Source organism: Carassius auratus, chromosome 18 (genome assembly GCF_003368295.1).
Source record: "Carassius auratus strain Wakin chromosome 18, ASM336829v1, whole genome shotgun sequence".
Classification (NCBI taxonomy): Eukaryota; Metazoa; Chordata; class Actinopteri; order Cypriniformes; family Cyprinidae; genus Carassius; species Carassius auratus.
The window spans coordinates 6,864,838-6,885,225 of record NC_039260.1 but is presented as its reverse complement, the minus strand read 5'-3'; the positions used below and the strand labels follow the sequence as shown (position 1 = coordinate 6,885,225).

The window sequence follows — 20,388 nt, the reverse complement described above, 5'->3', positions numbered from 1 at the left end:
TAGACACTACTATCTGTTGTGTGGTTTTCTTCAGCAGGATGTGGCTGTGTTTCTAGTCTATGCCTTCAGAAAGACATTTATCTCCCACAGATCCAAGATCAAGCTAATGTACGAGGATTTTTAATTTATTTTTATATTTTAATACCTTTTTCTCGATTTAAGCTCTCTTAAAGGGTTAGTTCGCCCAAAAATGAAAATTATGTCATTAATAACTCACCCATATGCTGTTCCAAACATGTAAGGCCTCCTTTTATCTTCGGAACACAGTTTAAGATATTTTAGATTTAGTCCGAGAGCTCTCAGTCCCTCCATTGAAGCTGTGTGTACGGTATACTGTCCATGTCCAGAAAGGTAAGAAAAACATCATCAAAGTAGTCCATGTGACATCAGAATGGAATTTTTTGAAGCATCGAAAATACATTTTGGTCCAAAAATGGCAAAAACGACGACTTTATTCAGCATTGTCTTTTCTATTCCGTGTCTGTGTGAGAGAGAGTTCAAATCAAAGCAGCTGGATTTCCGGTTCGTGAACGAATCATTCAGTTCACCAAATCGAACTGAATCGTTTTAAACGGTTCGCATCTCTAATACGCATTAATCCACAAATGACTTAAGCTGTTAACTTTTTTAATGTGGCTGACACTCCCTCTGAGTTCAAACAAACCAATGTCCCGGAGTAATTCATGTAATTCATGTGCAAAAAATTCCAACGGACCCTCTGATGTCACATGGACTACTTTGATGATGTTTTTCTTACCTTTCTGGACATGGACAGTAGACCGTACACACAGCTTCAATGGAGGGACTGAGAGCCCTCAGACTAAATCTAAAATATCTTAAACTGTGTTCTGAAGAAAAAAGGAGGCCTTACATGTTTGGAACAGCATAAGGGTGAGTTATTAATGACATAATTTTCATTTTTGGGCGAACTAACCCTTTAAATGTGCACTCAGTAACTTTTATGTTGTACTGACTGATGTGACAGTTGCTCCTTGAAAAATAAACAGTGTTCATTAGGCACTTCAAATCAAATATGATTTTATACATAAAAAACATAGCTTATTTATAGCATGCATAAAATAAATAGAGGAAAAAGTGCATTTAGGTATAACTTTCACTGTAACCATCCATCCTGCATTTCCCTTTCCTGACCTTTAGAGGGCAATAAATGAGAACATTTTCTGAAATGTGGAATTTAGATGGCATCCAGACCTCGGGACTGCACGTTGAACCCCCCAAATGAATAGATAAATAAAAATCAAGTTTCAAACCTAAATTTGTGTAATTTTGGACAGACAGACTAAAATGCATTCTTAATTTCATACAAGAAATTGCAGAATATGTTGTTCTTGACTGCATGTGATCATCTTTGGCTATAGCTAGGTGCTCCATCAGTCCATTAAGACACTCCCCATTTTCCAGATCAATAGATCTGATGAAACACTGCTTGTAATGTCATCACTGTAGGACTACACTACACTACACTCTAGGACTTCCCAGAATCCATTGAATCCTTCACTTAGGTGGGAAATGTCTGTTCACTTAGTGTCATTAAGAGTGAGAGAGTGAATGGACAGACAGTGCATGTCAGCATTGAGAACATGTTTTCAGTTTAACACCTTTCACTTTTGACAGTCATCTCTAATTATAATCTCTGCTTACCTGACTGCATTTGTGGCGAAACACTACACATTATGTTAGAGCCTCCTCTTACTAACTTTTTCTGAAATTGAAATTTATTGGTTTCAGATCCTCATGTCTTTTTCCGTTCTCCAAGTTGACGTCTTTACCCTTTCCCGTCCCTTTTTTGTTCATCTGCTGTAGCACAAGCAAAAAGAGGGCGGAGACAAGAATAGCCACACCCGCCATCAGAAAACCAGCTCCATAGTCACTCATTTTGTCTATGAAGATTCCTGTAGAAACAGTAGAAAATATTTAATAACAGTCAGTTAAGTCTGAAACGGAATTTTCTCTTAAAACAATAGTTCAACATTTGCAGAATATTTACTGACTCTCATCCAAGATGTAGATTAGATTTGGAGAAATTCAGCATCACATCAGTTGCTCACCAGTGGATCCTCTGCAGTGAATGGGTGCCGTCAGAATGAAAGTTCAAACAGCTGATAAAAACATCACAAGTAATCCACACAACTCTAGTCCATTAGTTAATGTCTTGTGAAATGAAAAGCCAAGTGTTTGTAATAAACATCCATCAAGACATTTTTAACTTCAAAATGTTGCTTTATTCATAATATTGCTTCCCCCATTGTGTCTGAATCTGGAGAGAAATATGCACATATCAAGAACTGTTTACAAGCAAAAACAGCCCTAGACAGTATTAAACAAGTATGTTGGTAGATTTTGATGTGAGAGGGCAAAATACTTTTTCACTGGAGGAAGCATTATGTTTTGGTCAGATGTGATGGTTTAAAGTTAAAATGCCCTAATGATGGATTTGCTTCTTACAAACATGCATATTTTAACTGTACAATACATTAATTGATGGACAGGCATTATGTGGATTACTTGTGGATTATTGCAATGTTATTATCAGCTGTTTTAACTTTTATTCTGACGACATCCATTAACTTTAATAACATTAACTAAAAATTAAATTTTTAGGTAAACTATCAATTGACATATCTGTAAAATAAAACCACAAACCACAAATCTCTTAAATGGTCGAATTTCTATAGAGTTATAAAATATCGTAAGTAGTATTTAATATTATGAAAATGTCATTAGCTTGCAGTTAAAATTTTAATATTGACATTATCTGAGCAAAATGAGAGTGTGCTGATTGCATCCAAAACTTGTTGAAACAATTCTAGGGTGTTGTAGATGGTTGCAAGGGCATTTGTATGCAGTTGCAATAGGATGTTCTGGATGGTTGCGCGTGCATAACAGTGACGCTTGCCCAAAGACCACTTATTAGCCCGCAGTTGTTCGTGCATCTTCCTGCCTCATGTTTTCAGGCCAAGCTGAACATTTCCCTTTACATTTATTTTAAATGATCAATCAATTAAAGCGCAAAGGAATAGAGCGCCTGCGAAGTCAGTGATGCAGTGATAATTTGAGATGTCTTTTATAATGCCACAGTAAAGGAGTTTTCCAACCTGATTAAAACTGCTGCAGAGTTAATTTATGGTGTAATTACACCGCCGGTTATGAAGCCCAGCAGACTACACTCTTAACCTGCAGTGCCTAAAATAAAGGCGCTCCTCTCCTCCCAAACATCAATCTGTGCTCTATTTAATGGACTAAAACCCCAAGAGATTCATATTAAGTACATTAGTCTTTCAGAATACAGATATAGATGTAGTTTTGGCAGTCAATGCCTTTAAACGGACGGATGAGATTTTTCTGGATGATTTAGTGTTGAACTGCTTCTGGTGTGGGAGAGGTTTTTGGCTGCTTGGAATGAAAACTCTTCCAGCTTGTGCCATGTTTTGGCAGATGTTTTTGAGAGAAAAGGTGTTAGGTAAGAGCAAAATGTCATTATTTCAACATTACATAACTATCGATTTGAAGTTTCCCTATCAGAGCCTTATTGTCTAGCAATCAATTACAGCTATTACAAACCCGATTCCAAAAAAGTTGGGACACTGTACAAATTGTGAATAAAAACAGAATGCAATGATGTGGAAGGTTGTGAGTTCGAGTCTCGGGCCGGCAGGAATTGTGGGTGGGGGGAGTGCATGTACAGTGCTCTCTCCACCTTCAATACCACGACTTAGGTGCCCTTGAGCAAGGCATCGAACCCCCAACTGCTCCCCGGGCGCCGCAGCATAAATGACTGCCCACTGCTCCGGGTGTGTGTTCACAGTGTGTGTGTGTGTGTTCACTGCTCTGTGTGTGCACTTCGGATGGGTTAAATGCAGAGCACAAATTCTGAGTATGGGTCACCATACTTGGCTGAATGTCACGTCACTTTCACTAAAAAGATCCAAATTTCAATATTTTATTCAGAGTACAACACAGATGATATATAAAATGTTTAAACTGAGAAAATGTATAATTTTAAGGGAAAAATAATAATTACATTTCATGGCATCAACACATCTCAAATAAGTTGGGACAAGGCCATGTTTACCACTGTGTGGCATCCCCTCTTCTTTTAATAACAGTCTGCAAACGTCTGGGGACTGAGTAGACAAGTTGCTCAAGTTGCTGAATTTTGCCCCATTCTTGTCTAATACTGGCTTCTAGTTGCTCAACTGTCTTAGGTCTTCTTTGACACATCTTCCTCTTTATGATGCACCAAATGTTTTCTATGGGTGAAAGATCTGGACTGCAGTCTGGCCATTTCAGTACACGGATCCTTCTTCTACGCAGCCATGATGTTGTAATTGATGATTGATTCATGATGGAAAATGCAAGGTCTTCCCTGAAAGAGACGACGTCTGGATGGGAGCATATGTTGATCTAGAACTTGGATATACCTTTCAGAATTTATGGTGCCTTTCCAGATGTGTAAGCTGACCATGCCACACACACTCATGCAACCCCATACTATCAGAGGCAGGCTTCTGAACTGAGCGCTGATAACAACTTGGGTTGTACTTTTTCTCTTTAGTCTGGATGACATGGTATCCCAGTTTTCTAAAAAGAACTTCAAATTTTGATTCGTCTGACCATAGAACAGTTTTCCACTTTGCACAGTCCATTTTAAATTAGCCTTGGCTCAGAGAAAACGCCTGCACTTCTGGATCATTTTTATATATGGTTTCTTTTTTGACATATAAAGTTTTAACCGGCAACGGATTGTGTTCACCGACAATGTTTTCTGGAAGTATGCCTGAGCCCATGTTGTGATTTCCATTACAGTAGCATTCCTCTATGTGATGCAGTGCCATCTAAGGGCCCAAATATCACTGGCATACAGTATGGTTTTCCAGCCTTGACCCTTACGCACAGAGATTGTTCCAGATTCTCTGAATCTTTGGATGATATTATGCACTTTAGATGATGATTATGCACTTCAAACTCTTTGCAATTTGTCTCTGAGAAACTCCTTTCTGATATTGCTCCACTATTTTTTGCCGCAGTATTGGGGGAATTGGTGATCCTCTGCCCATCTTGACTTCTGAGAGATATTGCCTCTCTGAGAGGCTCTTTTTAGACCCAATCATGTTGCCAATTGACCTAATAAGTTGCAAATTGGTCCTCCAACTGTTACTTATATGTACATTTAACTTTTCCGGCCTCTTATTGCTACCTGTCCCTACTTTTTTTGGAATGTGTAACTCTCATGAAATCCAAAATGAGCAAAAATTTGGCATGACATTTCAAAATGTCTCACTTTCAACATTTGATATGTTCTATATTCTATTGTGAATAACATATAAGTTTATGAGATTTGTAAATTATTCCATTCCTTTTTTACTTACAATTTGTACAGTGTCCCAACCTTTTTGGAATCGGTTTGTATATACATTGTTGTTATTTGCTGGTTGTTTGTTTGTTGATTTATTGGACACTTTTGCAGAGCTCCACTGATGTACAATATTATCACACTACCATTTGTGATGTGCTACGTACTGAGCAGTGGGCACAGAAAAATCACAGCCAATGAAACCAAATAAATGGTTTAAATTTGGTGAGGGCAGTCAAAGCGTGCCCTGGTATTGAAGCAGGAAAAGCCATTTATGCAATGACCAATAATCCATGAAATTAACACAATAGCCCAGTGCATTTCTCTGATAGGCAATGTTTTATGGGACGATAACATAGTATTCCTGAGTCCTGTCTGGCATTAATGAGAAACCTCATCAAAGAAATATGACGAAGAAAGGGTATGCATTAGGATTACTGATAAAGAGCTTTACATAGCTACTGTACAATGGCAGACTATAGAGTAACTTCATGATTATAACCAAAATATGTAATTATGGTTACACACACACACACACACACACATTATATATATATATATTAAAATAAATTTATGCATTTAGCAGACGCAAAGCGACTTACAGTGCATTCAGGCTACCATTTTTTATTTATCATGTGTTCCCGGGGAATCGAACCCCCAACCCCAACCAGGGGTTTCAAATTTATTATATTATATTATATTATTGGTGGTTTATCTACATTACACACTCATCAAATAAATATCAACAAATATAAAAATTTTGATGTCATTGCTTAGGATAGTCACTAGTGACCAAATTTCTGTAAACATCTCACCTGCCAAAGGTGGTCCAAGGAGGCCACCGCTGCTGCGGATGAGCATGAAGAAGCCCAGAGCACTTCCCAGCCTCTCCACCCCCACCACCTCAGCGAGTACCGTGATGTGAATGGCCACAGTTGCTCCAAACACCAGTCCATAACCCGCACTGAACAGCGCTAGCTGGGTGAATGTGGTTGCAAGCGGGCAGAGCAGCAGAACAATGCCCAACAGAATCACTGTGACGATCAGCTGATGGACTGTCTTAACCAGCCGCAGGTTAGCCACCCACCCAAATACCACCCGGCCTAAGAGGTCCAACACAGCAGAGATGGACATGAGAGCGGCCGCCTGGTACTCCTCCACTCCTTGACTCCGGGCGTACGGAACCAGAAAGAGAGATGGAGCGAAGAAGCCGAGAGCAGCAAAGACACCAAACATTGAGTAGACCATGAAGCGAGCATTAGCGATAAGAGTGTAGTCCACGTAACGAATGATTTTGACCTTCAGTGGATCTGAGTCTGACCTATTATTTGAACTAGAGTCTATGTGAGGTTGAGATAGCAGCTGCATCTCCTGCTCTTTCTCCTCGAGCTCTTTAGGAGGAGCGTGTGTGTTGAGGGGTCTCAGAAGAGCTCCACACAAACACAAGTTGAGCTGCAGAGCTCCCAGGATAAGCATCGCTCCCCTCCAGGAATACTGATCCACCATGAACTGGAAGGATGGGGTAAGGATGAAGGTGAGGAGGCACTCTCCTGTGCTGGCAAGAGCATTGGCCACTGGCCTTCGCTTCTCAAAGTACCAGCCCAGCATGGTCACAGTAGGGGTCCAGGTCAGCGCATAGCCAAATCCTGCAGAGGACGAAACAAAAAGGACATTCAGAGAGCAAAGCAGGTGGATATACCTGAGCAAGCATTTATTCCTCTGACAAGTCATTAATTTTTCAAGGGTAAAACAATGCTGACATGCCATTGGTTACATAGACAACTGTATTGTAAGATCATAGGCATTTATGACCGTCTAGTAATACTGAATGTCCGATTCAGAAGTTTGGGGTCAGTATGATTATAATGTTGTGTTTTTTAAAAATACTTCTCTTATGCTCACCAAGTCTGCATTTATTTTATTAAAAATATAGCAATATTGAGAAATATTATTACGATCAAAAACAACTATTATCTATTTGAATATATGTTGCAAAACTGAATTTTTAGCACCATTAGTCCAATCTTAAGTGTCACATGATCCTTCAGAAATCATTCTAATAGGTTGATTCTGTGCTAAAGGAACATTTATTATTATTTTAAATGTTGAAAAAGTTGTGCTGCGTGACATATTTTTCTTTCTTTCTTTCTTTCTTTCTAGTGTGCTTTATCGGTCTGACAAAATCAGTAAATGTTTATTTTATGTAAAATAACATCATTGCAAAAAGAGATAATAGTAAGATAATAATATGTAATAGTAAACCAACTAAATAGTAAAATAAAGGAAAAATAAGTTAGTTAAGATACTAAGAAAGTGTCAGTTAATGAAGTACTGTAAACTACATAAATAATTATCTAATTAACAAGTAATTAAGAAAAAATAATAATTTAATCAATAATTGGACTAAATGTGTCAACAGTTTTAGTGAACTTTGTTTCTTTCTTAGCTTTGCCCCTACCATTTTCTAATTTCATCATATGCTCTGCTGTGTTCTTGAATCTGAGTGGTTCATGAATAAGATCCTATACAGCTACTATAAATGGCTAATGAACTTTTCAAGTTGTGAATCCTCACTGAAACATTGGAAACATGAATGTGTGTGTGTAACTACAGCCATATGCTCCACTGCTGGCTGCACTTTTACCTGTAAGGAACCCCACAGTGATGTACAGCTGTAGCAGATCCTGGGCATATGACCCGGCCACCATCCCAATGCTGCTCAGCAGACCCCCCGCCACCACCACTGGCCGATGGCCGAAGTACGCACTCAGTGCGGAGCCTACAGGGGCTGAATCACAGACAAACACGAAGCACACCGTCATGACATACTGTACCACCAGGAGCCAAGTGCTCCATCAGCCCAGTAATGAAATTATACTGGTAGAACACAAACCCATATTTCTAGTCCCCTGCTCTGTTAGATTTGTTTCAGCCACACAATGTTTTAAAGTCTGATGGTGCCAGAGAACAAGATCATGTCTCTAACAAATATTACAAGATTAAGGCGAGCTTGTGTGTTGGCATGCATCTTAATCACAAATAAGATCAGACAACAGTTAAGATCACGTGTTTTTCGCAAACCACATCTTCGTCATTTGCAGCTTAGATTTTTGTGTGAAAACCACAATAACATAAAAATATTAGTAATATAAACTATTTATAACTTTTTTAAAAAGATGAGAGAACATAAGTGCAATAACAAATACACACAGTCACATCTTCATTTATAGGCAAAGTGTTTGTGGCTTTTATTTTGTATTAAAATTGAATTGTGGAACTGTGCAAAATAACATTAGTGCAAATAAATTCAATAGGGGATATTAACAAATAATACTTCAATTATATACTATATACTATATATATATATATATATATATATATATATATATATATATAGTATATTTATTTTCTTCAGATTTTAAGATGTATATTATTGTTTTAAGTCTTTGCAGCTTAGATTTTGTGCAAACATTTAACAAAAGAGCATTAGTGCAAATAATTCTTATAGTGCAAATAATACATTTTAAAATATTTGAATGATATTACATGAAGTATAATATTAATATATTCTTTTCTTTTTATTATTTTTCATTCTATTTGTTTTCTTTTTATCTTCTATAAATTAACAAAAAGCAAAAAAAGGCCTCTAACACTAGTTTGCTCAATTATTTTTCTTTTAATTTATTATATAATAATAATAATAATAGACTTTGCTATGTATGCTGTGTTAAGCTAACTGAGACTTATAGCACTTGCATATCATTGCTCTTTAGTTGATTTTGATTGCTTCCATTGTCCTCATTTGTAAGTCACTTTGGACAAAAGCATCTGCTAAATGACTAAATATAAATGTAATATTTCATTAAATAAATTATAATATTAAATTCATAAATAAGAGAAAAGATTTTACAAGAGAACATTTTAAAAGATTAAAAGAACAATCTTGTATGATCACATGTGACCGAGTTTTCACTAAGTCATATTTTCATTTTGAAATTCATAAACATATCAGTCTCATATATGACATTAAAAGGCAAATGTGTGTGCTGACAGCAGAAGTGGAGTAAACCCCCTGCTGGTTGAAACGTTCAAGTGCCACATACCCCCAAAATGTACAGTTGCCACAGAGATGGATGTGATCCATGAGCTTGCAGTCGCTGTGGTTGCAAAGTAGCAGTGGATTTCTACGAAGAACACACCGAAGGACTTGATTACTCCGAATGTCAGCCCAAAGACAAGGAAGGTGGAAAGCACAATGAACCAGCCATAGCCTCCATCCAGGGGACCTGCAGGCTGAACTGTTCGGCTCTTCCTTTGTAGATCCATTGGAAGCTCAGGAGAGAAGTTCAAAGCATCACCTGCAATCTAAAAATTAGATTCAGCATACATCATCATCACTATTTTTATATCAATGGAATGCATAAATCCACACTGCCTAGTCAGCACTGATGTTCTCTGCGCTCAATAACACATGAGATGAAAGTGATATAATTCATCACTTATTAACTTTAAGTGTCCAAACAGCTGAAGAATGATTAACTACTACAAGCTGTATTCAGATAATATACAACACTGATCTTATGCTTTGTGGACATGTGTTTATCTGTGAGGGAATGAATGCGTAACCTACGTCAAGACACTTACAAGAATTTAGGACACCCTGTAAACTTGTTTTCACTTGGCCATCTGCATAAGGCCAGCACACATAAACAGTGAGAAAACTAGTTCTTTTTACCGCCAGAAGAAAATGTTAAAAGTCAGCACTGAATCAGTCAGCCGAACATAGTCGGAGCTGAAGGTGGTCTCTTTCATTATCCACATAGGGGTGTTTTCTAGAGCTGCTGACATGTTTCTGTGTCCTGTTTTATGTCCCATGTGTTTATGTATAGGTGTGAAGAGCTAAAGGCATGTCATGCAGGATAGACGTTAGGACAGGTAAACACATGATGACCTGTATATCACCCCAGCACATAACATGAAACTTAGATATGCCATGTAGGACAACAGAAACCCATTTCAATAACCATTGTATAGCCTATATGATTTTTTTTTTCATATTATTTTGTGCATTTTCTTTATTTACAGGTTATAATCAGGGCGATAACTGAAATAGATAGAGTATTAATCATCATTTAAGGCTGTTTTTATGTGTAAAATACAGTAGAGCTATTTAATCAATACCTATTTTCAATTTTAAATTTAAATGAATGAAGCAATCATTTAACATACAATAAGCATCTATATTCTGAATTTAATCACAGAAGAAAGGGTTTCAGGGAAATTACGTTTGAAAACCAAACATGATCTTACCTCTCATGGTGTCTGCCGGCTAAAAAAGCCTCCTCTTTCCCACTTCCATGTTCAGTGGCTTTTCTTCAGTGACACTGCATAATCATGACCCTGTACATATAAATACAAAGGTCAACACAGGGAACAAGTAGAAAGTGGGAGGTAACCTTTATATTTCATATAAGAGAGAGAGATTTGGGAAAAGAAAGGAGAAATTGTAGTATTATTATTATTTAAAAAATATTTTTACTGTATTTTCATTAACAAATATTCCTTATTTACAACTTTATATTATATTATATTATATTATATTATATTATATTATATTATATATATTATTGCAATTCTTACTTCCGATAAAATGGTGGTGCATTTCCTGACCGTCCTCTATTAGAGCATGTAAGAGAGTTTATCTTGTTATACTGCAGGAGTTGCACAACTACTCTGGCCGAGCCTCGCTGGTCCAACGCTCAAATGATCTCTGGACCTGAGCATAAATAAGTTGTTTTATAAATGAATTACTCTGCACAGTAATGTGCAAAGCACATCATTCTCTAGAGCATAATAACAAGATGTGCCGAAAATAATTTTGTCACTTTTTCACTGAAATCACTTTTATATCGTACCCTGCTAGGTTGAATATATCTTATAATACAGTTAACCAATAGAAGCAAATGCATAGAAAAACACATCTTCTTTATATCATTTTAAACTTTCCTTATGCTAAAACTGATGAGAATTCTGGTGCATTCAGCACTTTAAACCACATTTTGTTAGATAAGCTAGAAATGTGCATCGTGTGATAGCATCTAAATTAACTGGTTTTATTCAACTCAAACATAATTTATAACTGAATACATTAGCCAACACAAATGAAAATAATTTCTAAGGATCAGATATAAAAGAAATGGGTAAAAACTGCACTATAACTGACCAAGAAAAAAGAAATGTACAGACAACGGCTTTTCTGATTGACTCTAATATGGTACATAATTCCTTTTCACTCTCATTCCTTTTCACTCAATAGCTCACAAAGTGCCTATATAATAGTAGGATTTTCGGGTAAACCTTTGACCTCCAAAGAATTTGATATGCTGTTTGTAAGTTCAGTTCTCAGTAATGTTATCCTGACTAATTGTGTTTCAAATTAGCATCGTCCAAGGTCATCATATAGGTCACTGAAACTAGTTTGAAGAAACATTCAGAAAACCATTTTTATCTAGGTGCAAACCTGTAATCTTGAACTACTGACACTCTATTTCAACTAAAATTGATGCATAAACAGTACTTTACCCTGAGAAGCAAAAGCAGTTCAGTAATAGCCTGAATCTCATCTCTCAGCCACTGCTTTGAGTTCATTGATTAGTAGAGGTCATTTAAGCTTTCTCTGATGTTTGATCTTCACTGCTTTAGAGCAAAAACCCAAAGTGTTTTGAAAAACAAATTAAAAGGAAAGAAAATTAAATAAGCTCGGGGGCCAATAAAAAACTTGTTTCATTGATGTTATCACTCTCCCTCTTTATGCATGTAAAGTAGAAAGTGTTTCCTAAAAGGAAGGTTAAACTGTCAAATGTGCATTAAAATTGTCAGCTTCAGATTCATACAGCTGTAATTTTTGCCTTCTGGACAGGCACTTACACACTATTCATTACGAAATAGATGGTGATTAATATTAGAGAGACGCTAAAATTAAGTTTGCATTAAAAAAAAGAAGAAGTGGATAGTAAGAAAAAAAACTACACCAGACGTGTTCAGCTTCCAAAAAAGAAGAACACATACATGATAATACATGTATATTAAATCCTGGAGTGGCAGTACATTGGACAAAAAGATGAGAATGCCTTTATCTGCCATAGCTAAACTGATTTCAGCACTGAAAGTCATAAAATATATGCAGACATTCTCAGATATATAACTGAAACTGAAACGTCATAATAAACTGCACTACATCTGTCCAACTGTCTTCTGTCTGAATGATAAATATCAACTTAATCATCAAGCACTACATAATAATATGAAATAAGCAGCAGCTTTCAAGAAACATACCATTCAATTGTTAGTAGTATTTTATACTTTTTTAGTGCGGCATTTTATATTCACCAAAGCTGCATTTGTTTAATTAAAAAATGATTAAAACTTAAATAATATATAAAAATATATTAAAATTTTATCAGCAATAACTTCAGTCTTCAGTGTCACTTGATCCTTCAGAAATCATTCTAATATGCTGATTTGATCGTTTTTATTCTAAAAACTCCTTCATATTTCTATGAAAACCGTAACGTTTAGGACTATTTGATACATAGAAAGTTCATAAAACACGATTTTTTACAATAGAAATCTTTTGTTACTTCAATTTAATGCACCCTTTCTCAAAAGAAAGTATTAATTTCTTTAAAAAAAATTACTGACCCCAAACTTGTGAATGATATTTCTTAAATATAGAGGCAGAGGGATGACTAACTAACTAACTAGAAAAACTTATCAACAAGGTTAAAATAACATTATGCTAACATTATCAGCTACTGTACAGTATAAAGGTAAATGTTGCATGTCCTGTTTAAAGCTTCATAGGTTGAATGTTCTCTGACTAATCGCTTGTCCAGTCTTGGATGAAATCCAATAAAAAAGAACTTCAATAACCAACCGTCAGCAAGTTAGTTATCGAATACTGTGCAGTGCCCGATTGTCTGTGATCTTTTACTCTCTGGACATGCATCAGACTACCCTTGGTCATCAGACCTTGGCATCTTGTTTAATGATTTCATATTCCAGGCACGAATTTCGACACGTCTCATGAAGTAAAAACTTAATCAGACTGATTCTCATGTTACTGGATATACCAGCAGGGATGAAATGACTTTCAGATTAATCTCTGTTTGGGTGCGGTGACCCACAAGGTGTTAAACAGAAGGTTAGCATTAGCTGAGCCGTGGATCATTCATCATAATAAGGTCTTTTATGTTCAGGATCCCTCTGATGTAAATGTAAAAAGACACTAATTAAATAACATGGACACGATAAGTGAAGTATTAAGCCTCCAAATGGTTGAGAGAGCAATATAAGAAGCATATTGTGGGGGTAGAATAACATGTTATGACGTTGAACTGTATGTTTTTACATTGTCATTGCTAGAAGGGCATTCTCTTCTGGCAGTGCTTCCACTTCAGTGGCTTTCACCCAAAAAGCACAGGTGTCTCTGCACTTACCCAGATGGCTTTGCTGTTGATTACAAAACCTGGGTATGACAAAAAGATGAGAAGCCAGCCATGCAGGATCTCATTGGAATATAAAGATCATCTAAATCACAATTCCACCGAAAATGCTCTGTTAGATTACTATCTCTGAAGCTTCTGTTAGAAAGCATATTTTTTTCCAGAACGAAGACAGAATGCACATAATGCTTTCTTGGATACAAAGTTGCTGGGCAATTCTGGAGGTAAATCAAAGTAAATCGAAATGTGCTGTGGTTGTTTCAAATAAAATGCTTCTCTCTTTAGTTTTTGGATGAGCTGTCCCACTAGAGAGGAACAAGCTTAATATAAAATGCGACTTGGGCTTAAAGGAATAGTTCACATTGTTCAGTGTTCATGTTGAACACAAACTAAGATATTTTGAAGAACTTTGAAGAAAACCAAACAGTTGTTGGTCCCCACTGAATTCCAGAGTTGGGAAAGAAATGGAAGTCAATGGGGATCATCAACAGTTTGATTACCAGCATTCTTCAAAATATCTTCTTTTATGTTGAACACATAGACTGTATAAAAACATGGACGTAGTGTCCGTGACGTCACCCGTAGACTCCTGAAGTGTGCTTTTGAAGCCTAAAGTGTGCAGAGCGGGCCGTCGCCATCTTGGCAGCGTGTCACTGCGTGAATCTCCCATACAATCAAAAATGGGCAAAAAGGCGGGAGCTACTTGCTGAGGCCACGCCCACCTAGCACGGCAGTGTCAGCAGTGGCAATCCACCTGTCACTCAAGTAGCCACACCCTTAATTATGCAGAACCTAGCACGGCAGTGTCAACAGTGGCAATCCACCTGTCACTCAAGTGGCCACACCCTTAATTATGCAGAACTTTAAGTCTTAATATAATTTAAACTGATGAGTTATAAAAAAATTCACCCTCCTCACAGTTGTCATGAAGGGCAAAATTTGCTATTTAGACCAAAATCATTTTTTGCACCAGGCTGTGGTGATTGGCCTCACGAGAGATAGCGGGAGGTTGGGGCTCGGTTAAACATAAGCAAAAAAATTCATTCAGGTTTGGAACAACATGAAGGTGAGTAAATGATGACACCATTTTCTTTTTTCTTTTCGGTTGATCTATTCCTTTAAATGACTTGTGAATTTAAACCATATTGGCATATTCAAAATCTTTTCTGTATAATTAGTAGCCTATATCAGAGTTCAAAATGAACTGAGAAAGTCAGTTAAGTTCCTACTTCAAATTGAATGTAAACAGAAGCAAAATTTAAGGAGAACTTGAAATCAAATGAAATTCATATATCTCTCTGTTGAGCATGTTCCCAATTCCCAGTTCTTAAATATAAAGTCTTTATGAGGTACATTCATTCAGAGATCTGTTTTTTTATTTGCTAATAATTACTACGCACTGCATATTTTTTATGCCACTAACACTGATTCTATTCTGTTGTTTTCATCTATATAAGGTGTGATCCCACTGGTGCCCCGTTATAGTCATGCTTATGTTTTGGTGTACATAGTGACCATCTGTGCTCCTCAAGAGGATTTGGTGTCATAGCACCAAAAATCATCCCTTCCCCCATTATACTTACACAGCTTAGCATCACACACTGATGGAAAAATAACAGAAGACAAAAAGACAAAGCAAAGCTGTTTGCTAATGTGATATAAAGAAGCAAGAAGTCTTACCTTTAGCCATCAGGTGTGTTGTAGCACTAAGCCTCTGGTCTGCGGTGATGATGTCAGAACTCCACAGGTTAAACCAGATGATGAGGAAAAGGTGGAGCTTATGTAAATGAGACAGAAGACAGAAGGGCTATTATATTTATTATGGCTGTATGTTTAGAATACTGAGTGGTGTGAGAGTTTCCTTTGCATGTGTGTTGCTTACGTTTCATCTGAAAATGTTCAATTCCAGGCTTGAATTTGTCTGGGACATTTTCCTTGTACTGTATAAACAATGACAAGGTTTCTGCATATCAGATTTAAAAGTAGAACGTTATGAAGAGTATAAAACATAGATGAATAAAACATTATACAGTAAATCAACAAGCTTGACAAGGCTATTCTGTATGAATTATTGAGAACCAAACCTGTGAATATAATAATAATAATATATATATAAAAATTATGATAAAAACATAAATAAAATAAAGTAGGAAGAAATACATTATTAATATGATACAAAAAATACATATAAACATATTTATCCAATTGAACTTTCTATTGTAACTTCTTGTATTCTTTTTAAAAAGAGCCTAGCATTCTCTATTCTTTTTTATTCCACCTACGTACTTGCTTTCTTTTTATTTATTATAAAAAAACAAGCCTCTAGTACTAGCATTATCTCTTCTTTTTCTATTCTTTTGACTTGTTTTATTTTTATTTTAAAAAGTCCCTCTAACACTAGATTAACCGGCTAACCGAGCCTTGTCACAGCACTCTTTTGTTGTTTTTAATTGCTTCTGTTGTCTTCATTTGTAAGTTGCTTTGGATAAAAGCATCTGTTAAATGACTAAATGCAAATGTAATTGAAAAGTGGCATTTGGGTGTCTTTACACTGACTGTTTAATGTTTCTCAGATGTTTACAGTATGTACAGTATTAAGGCGGAATTTTTCATATATATATATATATATATATATATATATATATATATATTTTACAGATGTTTTACCTGAATTGTGAATTTTGCTAATTGGGTTGTGATTTAGGGTTAATGAAAATGTCTGTAAAATTACTGGATGATGTCCTAACAGAAAATTACCATTAAATTTTTTTTGTTTTTGTTTACTTTTACAGTGTAGATCATAAACATTTGATATTTTACATTTAAGTTTTATATTTGTTCGAGCACCCATCTACAGTTTATTTTAAGGATGCTCTTTTTACCACAGCCCCTGCAGAGTGTTGCACTGATCTATATTTTGAACCCTTCATTCATCACTCAGGAGTTCAACTTCACCATCTGCCCAGCATCACGAATAGCACTCAAAGTCCAAGGCATTCTAATTTACACGAGCACAGAGAGATTTAGTCAACAAAAAACGTACTATACAGCCAATCAAAATGTCAGTGTGGACGTGTCCAAACGCACATATGCATGCACTGGAAAACTAATGCAAGATGATGGTTTTCTGTGCATTTCCAACCGAGCGAAATGAAAGGCCCATCAGGGGGTTTATTCACAGTCTGTGCTGATAGTTTGGATGATTAAGACTCAATCCAGCCCTGCCACAGCTGTGAGGACACAAAATCTTCTTCTACCGCTTTTCCCTATCTTGGGATTGATCACAAATTGCACTGTATATCTAATATAGGAAGGATGGGGGGTAATCAAATTGGTGGCTCGACTGATTCTGTGGCATATGGAGATCCCTGTGGACAAGTTTTTTTGAATGTTTTATTGGTGTTCAATTTCTTGATTTGAGCCAAGCGAACATCTGGCAGTGATCCAGAGTGAGACTGATGATATAGTGATGATATCTGTGCTGGAGCTGCACAGGAGAGATGAGAGAAAGGAAATGGAACCCAGTTCTACAAGAATGATATCAGACTAGTGACGAAAATTGAATGAAATGAATGTAAAAGAAATTTTGTCTGTGATGTGTTGTAGTTTTTTTCATTGTAGTATTATACAGAAAGTATCTACATAACTCAAAATTCAACTTCTGAATACAGAAAGACCTAAATTTATTTATATATATATATATATATATATATATATATATATATATATATATATATAAACGAATAGGCAAGGCAGAAAGATAGATAGCTGTAGATTGTAAGAACCCAGACCTGGGGAAAGGTGATTATAAATCATAAATGAAATCATTTGTCTGTGGACATTTTATGGATTCACCACCATCCTTCGTGAGGTCTGATGAAGCCCATTAATACATTACAGTCATAGACGCATAACTGATTCACATTTCTACATTTCTACATTCCCTGACATGACATCATTCTGGTCACCATGGCCTCTAGAATAGCTCGGCTCATCCCTGTCTGTGGGCTATTTAGAGTGAGCTTTGATCGATTGGTTCTAAGATGTTAGAAGTTGCAACTAATTACCCGTGATAATCAGATGATTAACGCTGGCCTTTAATCTGCCCTTAAAGACAGTAATCATCAGTGCTCTGTATCTGCCTTCTTATCTCTAGATACCTGCTTCATCTCAGCACTCTGATCTCTCTTGTTCATGTATGATTCCAACATAGCAGCTTCTGTAGAACATCAGAACAAGTCTGTATTATTACAGCAATTACAGCACTTCTAGCAAACTGAACAGCTACTAATGGCATAATTTATGACTATTTCTGCAGTATGCATATAGAATACACCTGCATGAACTGAATAAATGTATGACTAACTACTTTTACTAAAATGTGCAGTTTAGCACAGAACACAATGCAAGGGATATGTGCATGGAATACAATGTAATATATCACACAACACAATGGATTCCACCTATCCCTCCATTTCCAAATTAACAAATGACCTAGAAGTACAATTAATACGATTTTTAACATCTTTCTCATTATTTAATTGGATGTCAGAAAATTATTATATTTTTACACAAAAGTTAGGTTAAAAACCACAAAATAACTAGTTAAGAACTATCCTGAAAGAAAAACTGTGACAATAGTGTACTACTGTTTAAAAAAAATGTTTCACATTTTAAAATACATTTCACATATTTACAAAAAGCTTTGAGTAGGTATTGCACAGTTTGCAGTAAGCTATTATTTCACTCTGAACATAGCCTTTGACATCAGATCTGTTAAAGGGATGATATACAGAAATTCAACACCCATTTTAGGCATTTCAAGCACCAGAGATGAAATGCAAAGCATGCTAATGATGTTGCAATGCAGTCAAATTATGACTTTGCAGTAATTCTCTTTTTGTTTCATTTACCTTATCAAATTAGTATTTACTAGCATTATTCACCGACTCTCTCAATCTGTTTGTCTCAAATGTCAAACTACGCCACTTTGGAGAAATGTAGAAGAACAGATGTTGGTTGCCATCACCTAATAGCAGACATTTCACAGTATAAGCAGTCATTTTCATTACAGTTAGAGATAAAACCAAATTTTTCACCACAAGATCCTAAAAACGTCAACTACATTATATTAGTTTGTCTATAAGATGGAAGGCTTGTTACAGTTCCAAATCTGACACAGTTTGTTGGTGGTTTCTGAGGGACACAAAAAGACACTTTGTACCTGAGCAGAACATCATGCTGACATCAGCAGAACACACAAGTGGCTCATTTGACGGCATGAATAAAAGCCATCATGCACAAACACCTGCTTAGAGCCTGAGAAACCTGACTAAGAAAGAAAATGTAAAAAGCATCATTAGCCTCTATATAAACAGCATATAAACAGCACATTGCAGGTAGCCTTTTTATTTGTGTACAGTAAAAAGTTGAAGGCCCATAGACTTCCACTGTAATTGCAGTATTATAATCATTAATTTTTGAAAAATCGAGCATATGTAATCAAAACTCATTTTTATATTTATTGTTTTACTCCACCACCTTTTATGTTCTCAGGGATATAGAACAATGTTCCAACTAAACACGTTTACAGTACTTTTCTTTTTTGAACATAGAATGCGACTTATTCTGGGAAAGAGGAGATGTTTATGAGCCAGATGCTGCAAATGAACAGATAAAATGTCTAATCTGAGTTTATTAGCTGATAGCACATCATATGGCACTCTTTAAATGAACCTGACTGATTCTGCATATGAATGAGTGCTTGAACTGACCCTCCTACTCTTTCACTCAGCTTTCTGTGGTGTATAAATAATACATGGATACTCACTGTGAAGTAAGCCTGGAAAAAAAAATGCTGAAAACGCCTCCTCCTACAGCCTTTGATTCATTTTTTAAAACTTTGCCTTTAAAGGAATACTAGGAATGGCTCCAATCACAGCTGTCTGTCAAAGACTCTAAGGTCTCTAATGTTCAATAAAAGCTACACCCAGAACTACTGCAATGATGATGCTCATGTGATACAGAGAAGAGGAACGCTTTAACTTTCCAAGCGAGACCCTTTCCAGAATTTCGCCACACTGCGGTACATGGATGGTCAAGCTGTCAGCTAAGATTAATGGGAGGCTTACTGCCCATTGAGGCTCTTATCATCACGACAGACAGAAGAGAGAAAGAATGACACTGTGTCGTAGCTAGAAGCAATGCAATACGTTTACAACGTCAAGCTATTTGTCGTTCCACAGTGAAAGCAAAAAAGCTGCAGGATGTGACAAGTCAAAACATATTTAATACATGATATATAGCAAGTTTTCACCTAATCTCATCATGCCTGGTTAGGACTGTTACATCACAAGATACTCTTCCTATAATCTATACAACCAACTGTGTATTTGAAAAAAATGCAGAAAAACAGCTCAAGAAGGGATGAGATTAGGCAGTGCATTCTGGGTAATTTCATGTATTCTATGCTGTATATCTAGATCAATATAATGCCAGCCAAAGTTCACA

The 20,388-nt window shown here is 36.2% G+C and overlaps 1 protein-coding gene across 2 annotated transcripts; it reads right to left on the bottom strand.

Annotated features, from left to right (window-relative positions):
- Positions 1-1,025: 1,025 nt before the first annotated feature.
- si:dkey-246g23.4 (monocarboxylate transporter 13) lies at positions 1,026-15,651 on the bottom strand. 2 transcript variants are annotated; one of them, XM_026287291.1, is made up of 6 exons: positions 15,559-15,651; positions 10,685-10,774; positions 9,478-9,739; positions 8,019-8,162; positions 6,190-7,020; positions 1,026-1,913 (listed from the first exon to the last, which is right to left on the bottom strand). In XM_026287291.1, the coding sequence occupies exons 3-6, from the start codon at positions 9,698-9,700 to the stop codon at positions 1,714-1,716; spliced, it is 1,398 nt and encodes a 465-aa protein (XP_026143076.1). In that variant the 5' UTR covers positions 9,701-9,739; positions 10,685-10,774; positions 15,559-15,651; the 3' UTR covers positions 1,026-1,713. The 2 variants fall into 2 exon arrangements, with proteins under 2 accessions (XP_026143076.1, XP_026143075.1); XM_026287290.1 differs by lacking the exon at positions 15,559-15,651 and adding an exon at positions 11,015-11,120.
- Positions 15,652-20,388: the final 4,737 nt, after the last annotated feature.

What these genes read in the sequence shown, in the direction of transcription:
- si:dkey-246g23.4 (XM_026287291.1), bottom strand. Translation starts at nt 9,700, where the DNA reads ATGGATCTACAAAGGAAGAGCCGAACAGTTCAGCCTGCAGGTCCCCTG. An exon ending in GGCAACTGTACATTTTGGGG is followed by an intron (nt 8,163 to 9,477) that starts GTATGTGGCACT and finishes TCTGTGATTCAG; the next exon opens with CCCCTGTAGGCTCCGCACTG. An exon ending in CACTGTGGGGTTCCTTACAG is followed by an intron (nt 7,021 to 8,018) that starts GTAAAAGTGCAG and finishes CGTCCTCTGCAG; the next exon opens with GATTTGGCTATGCGCTGACC.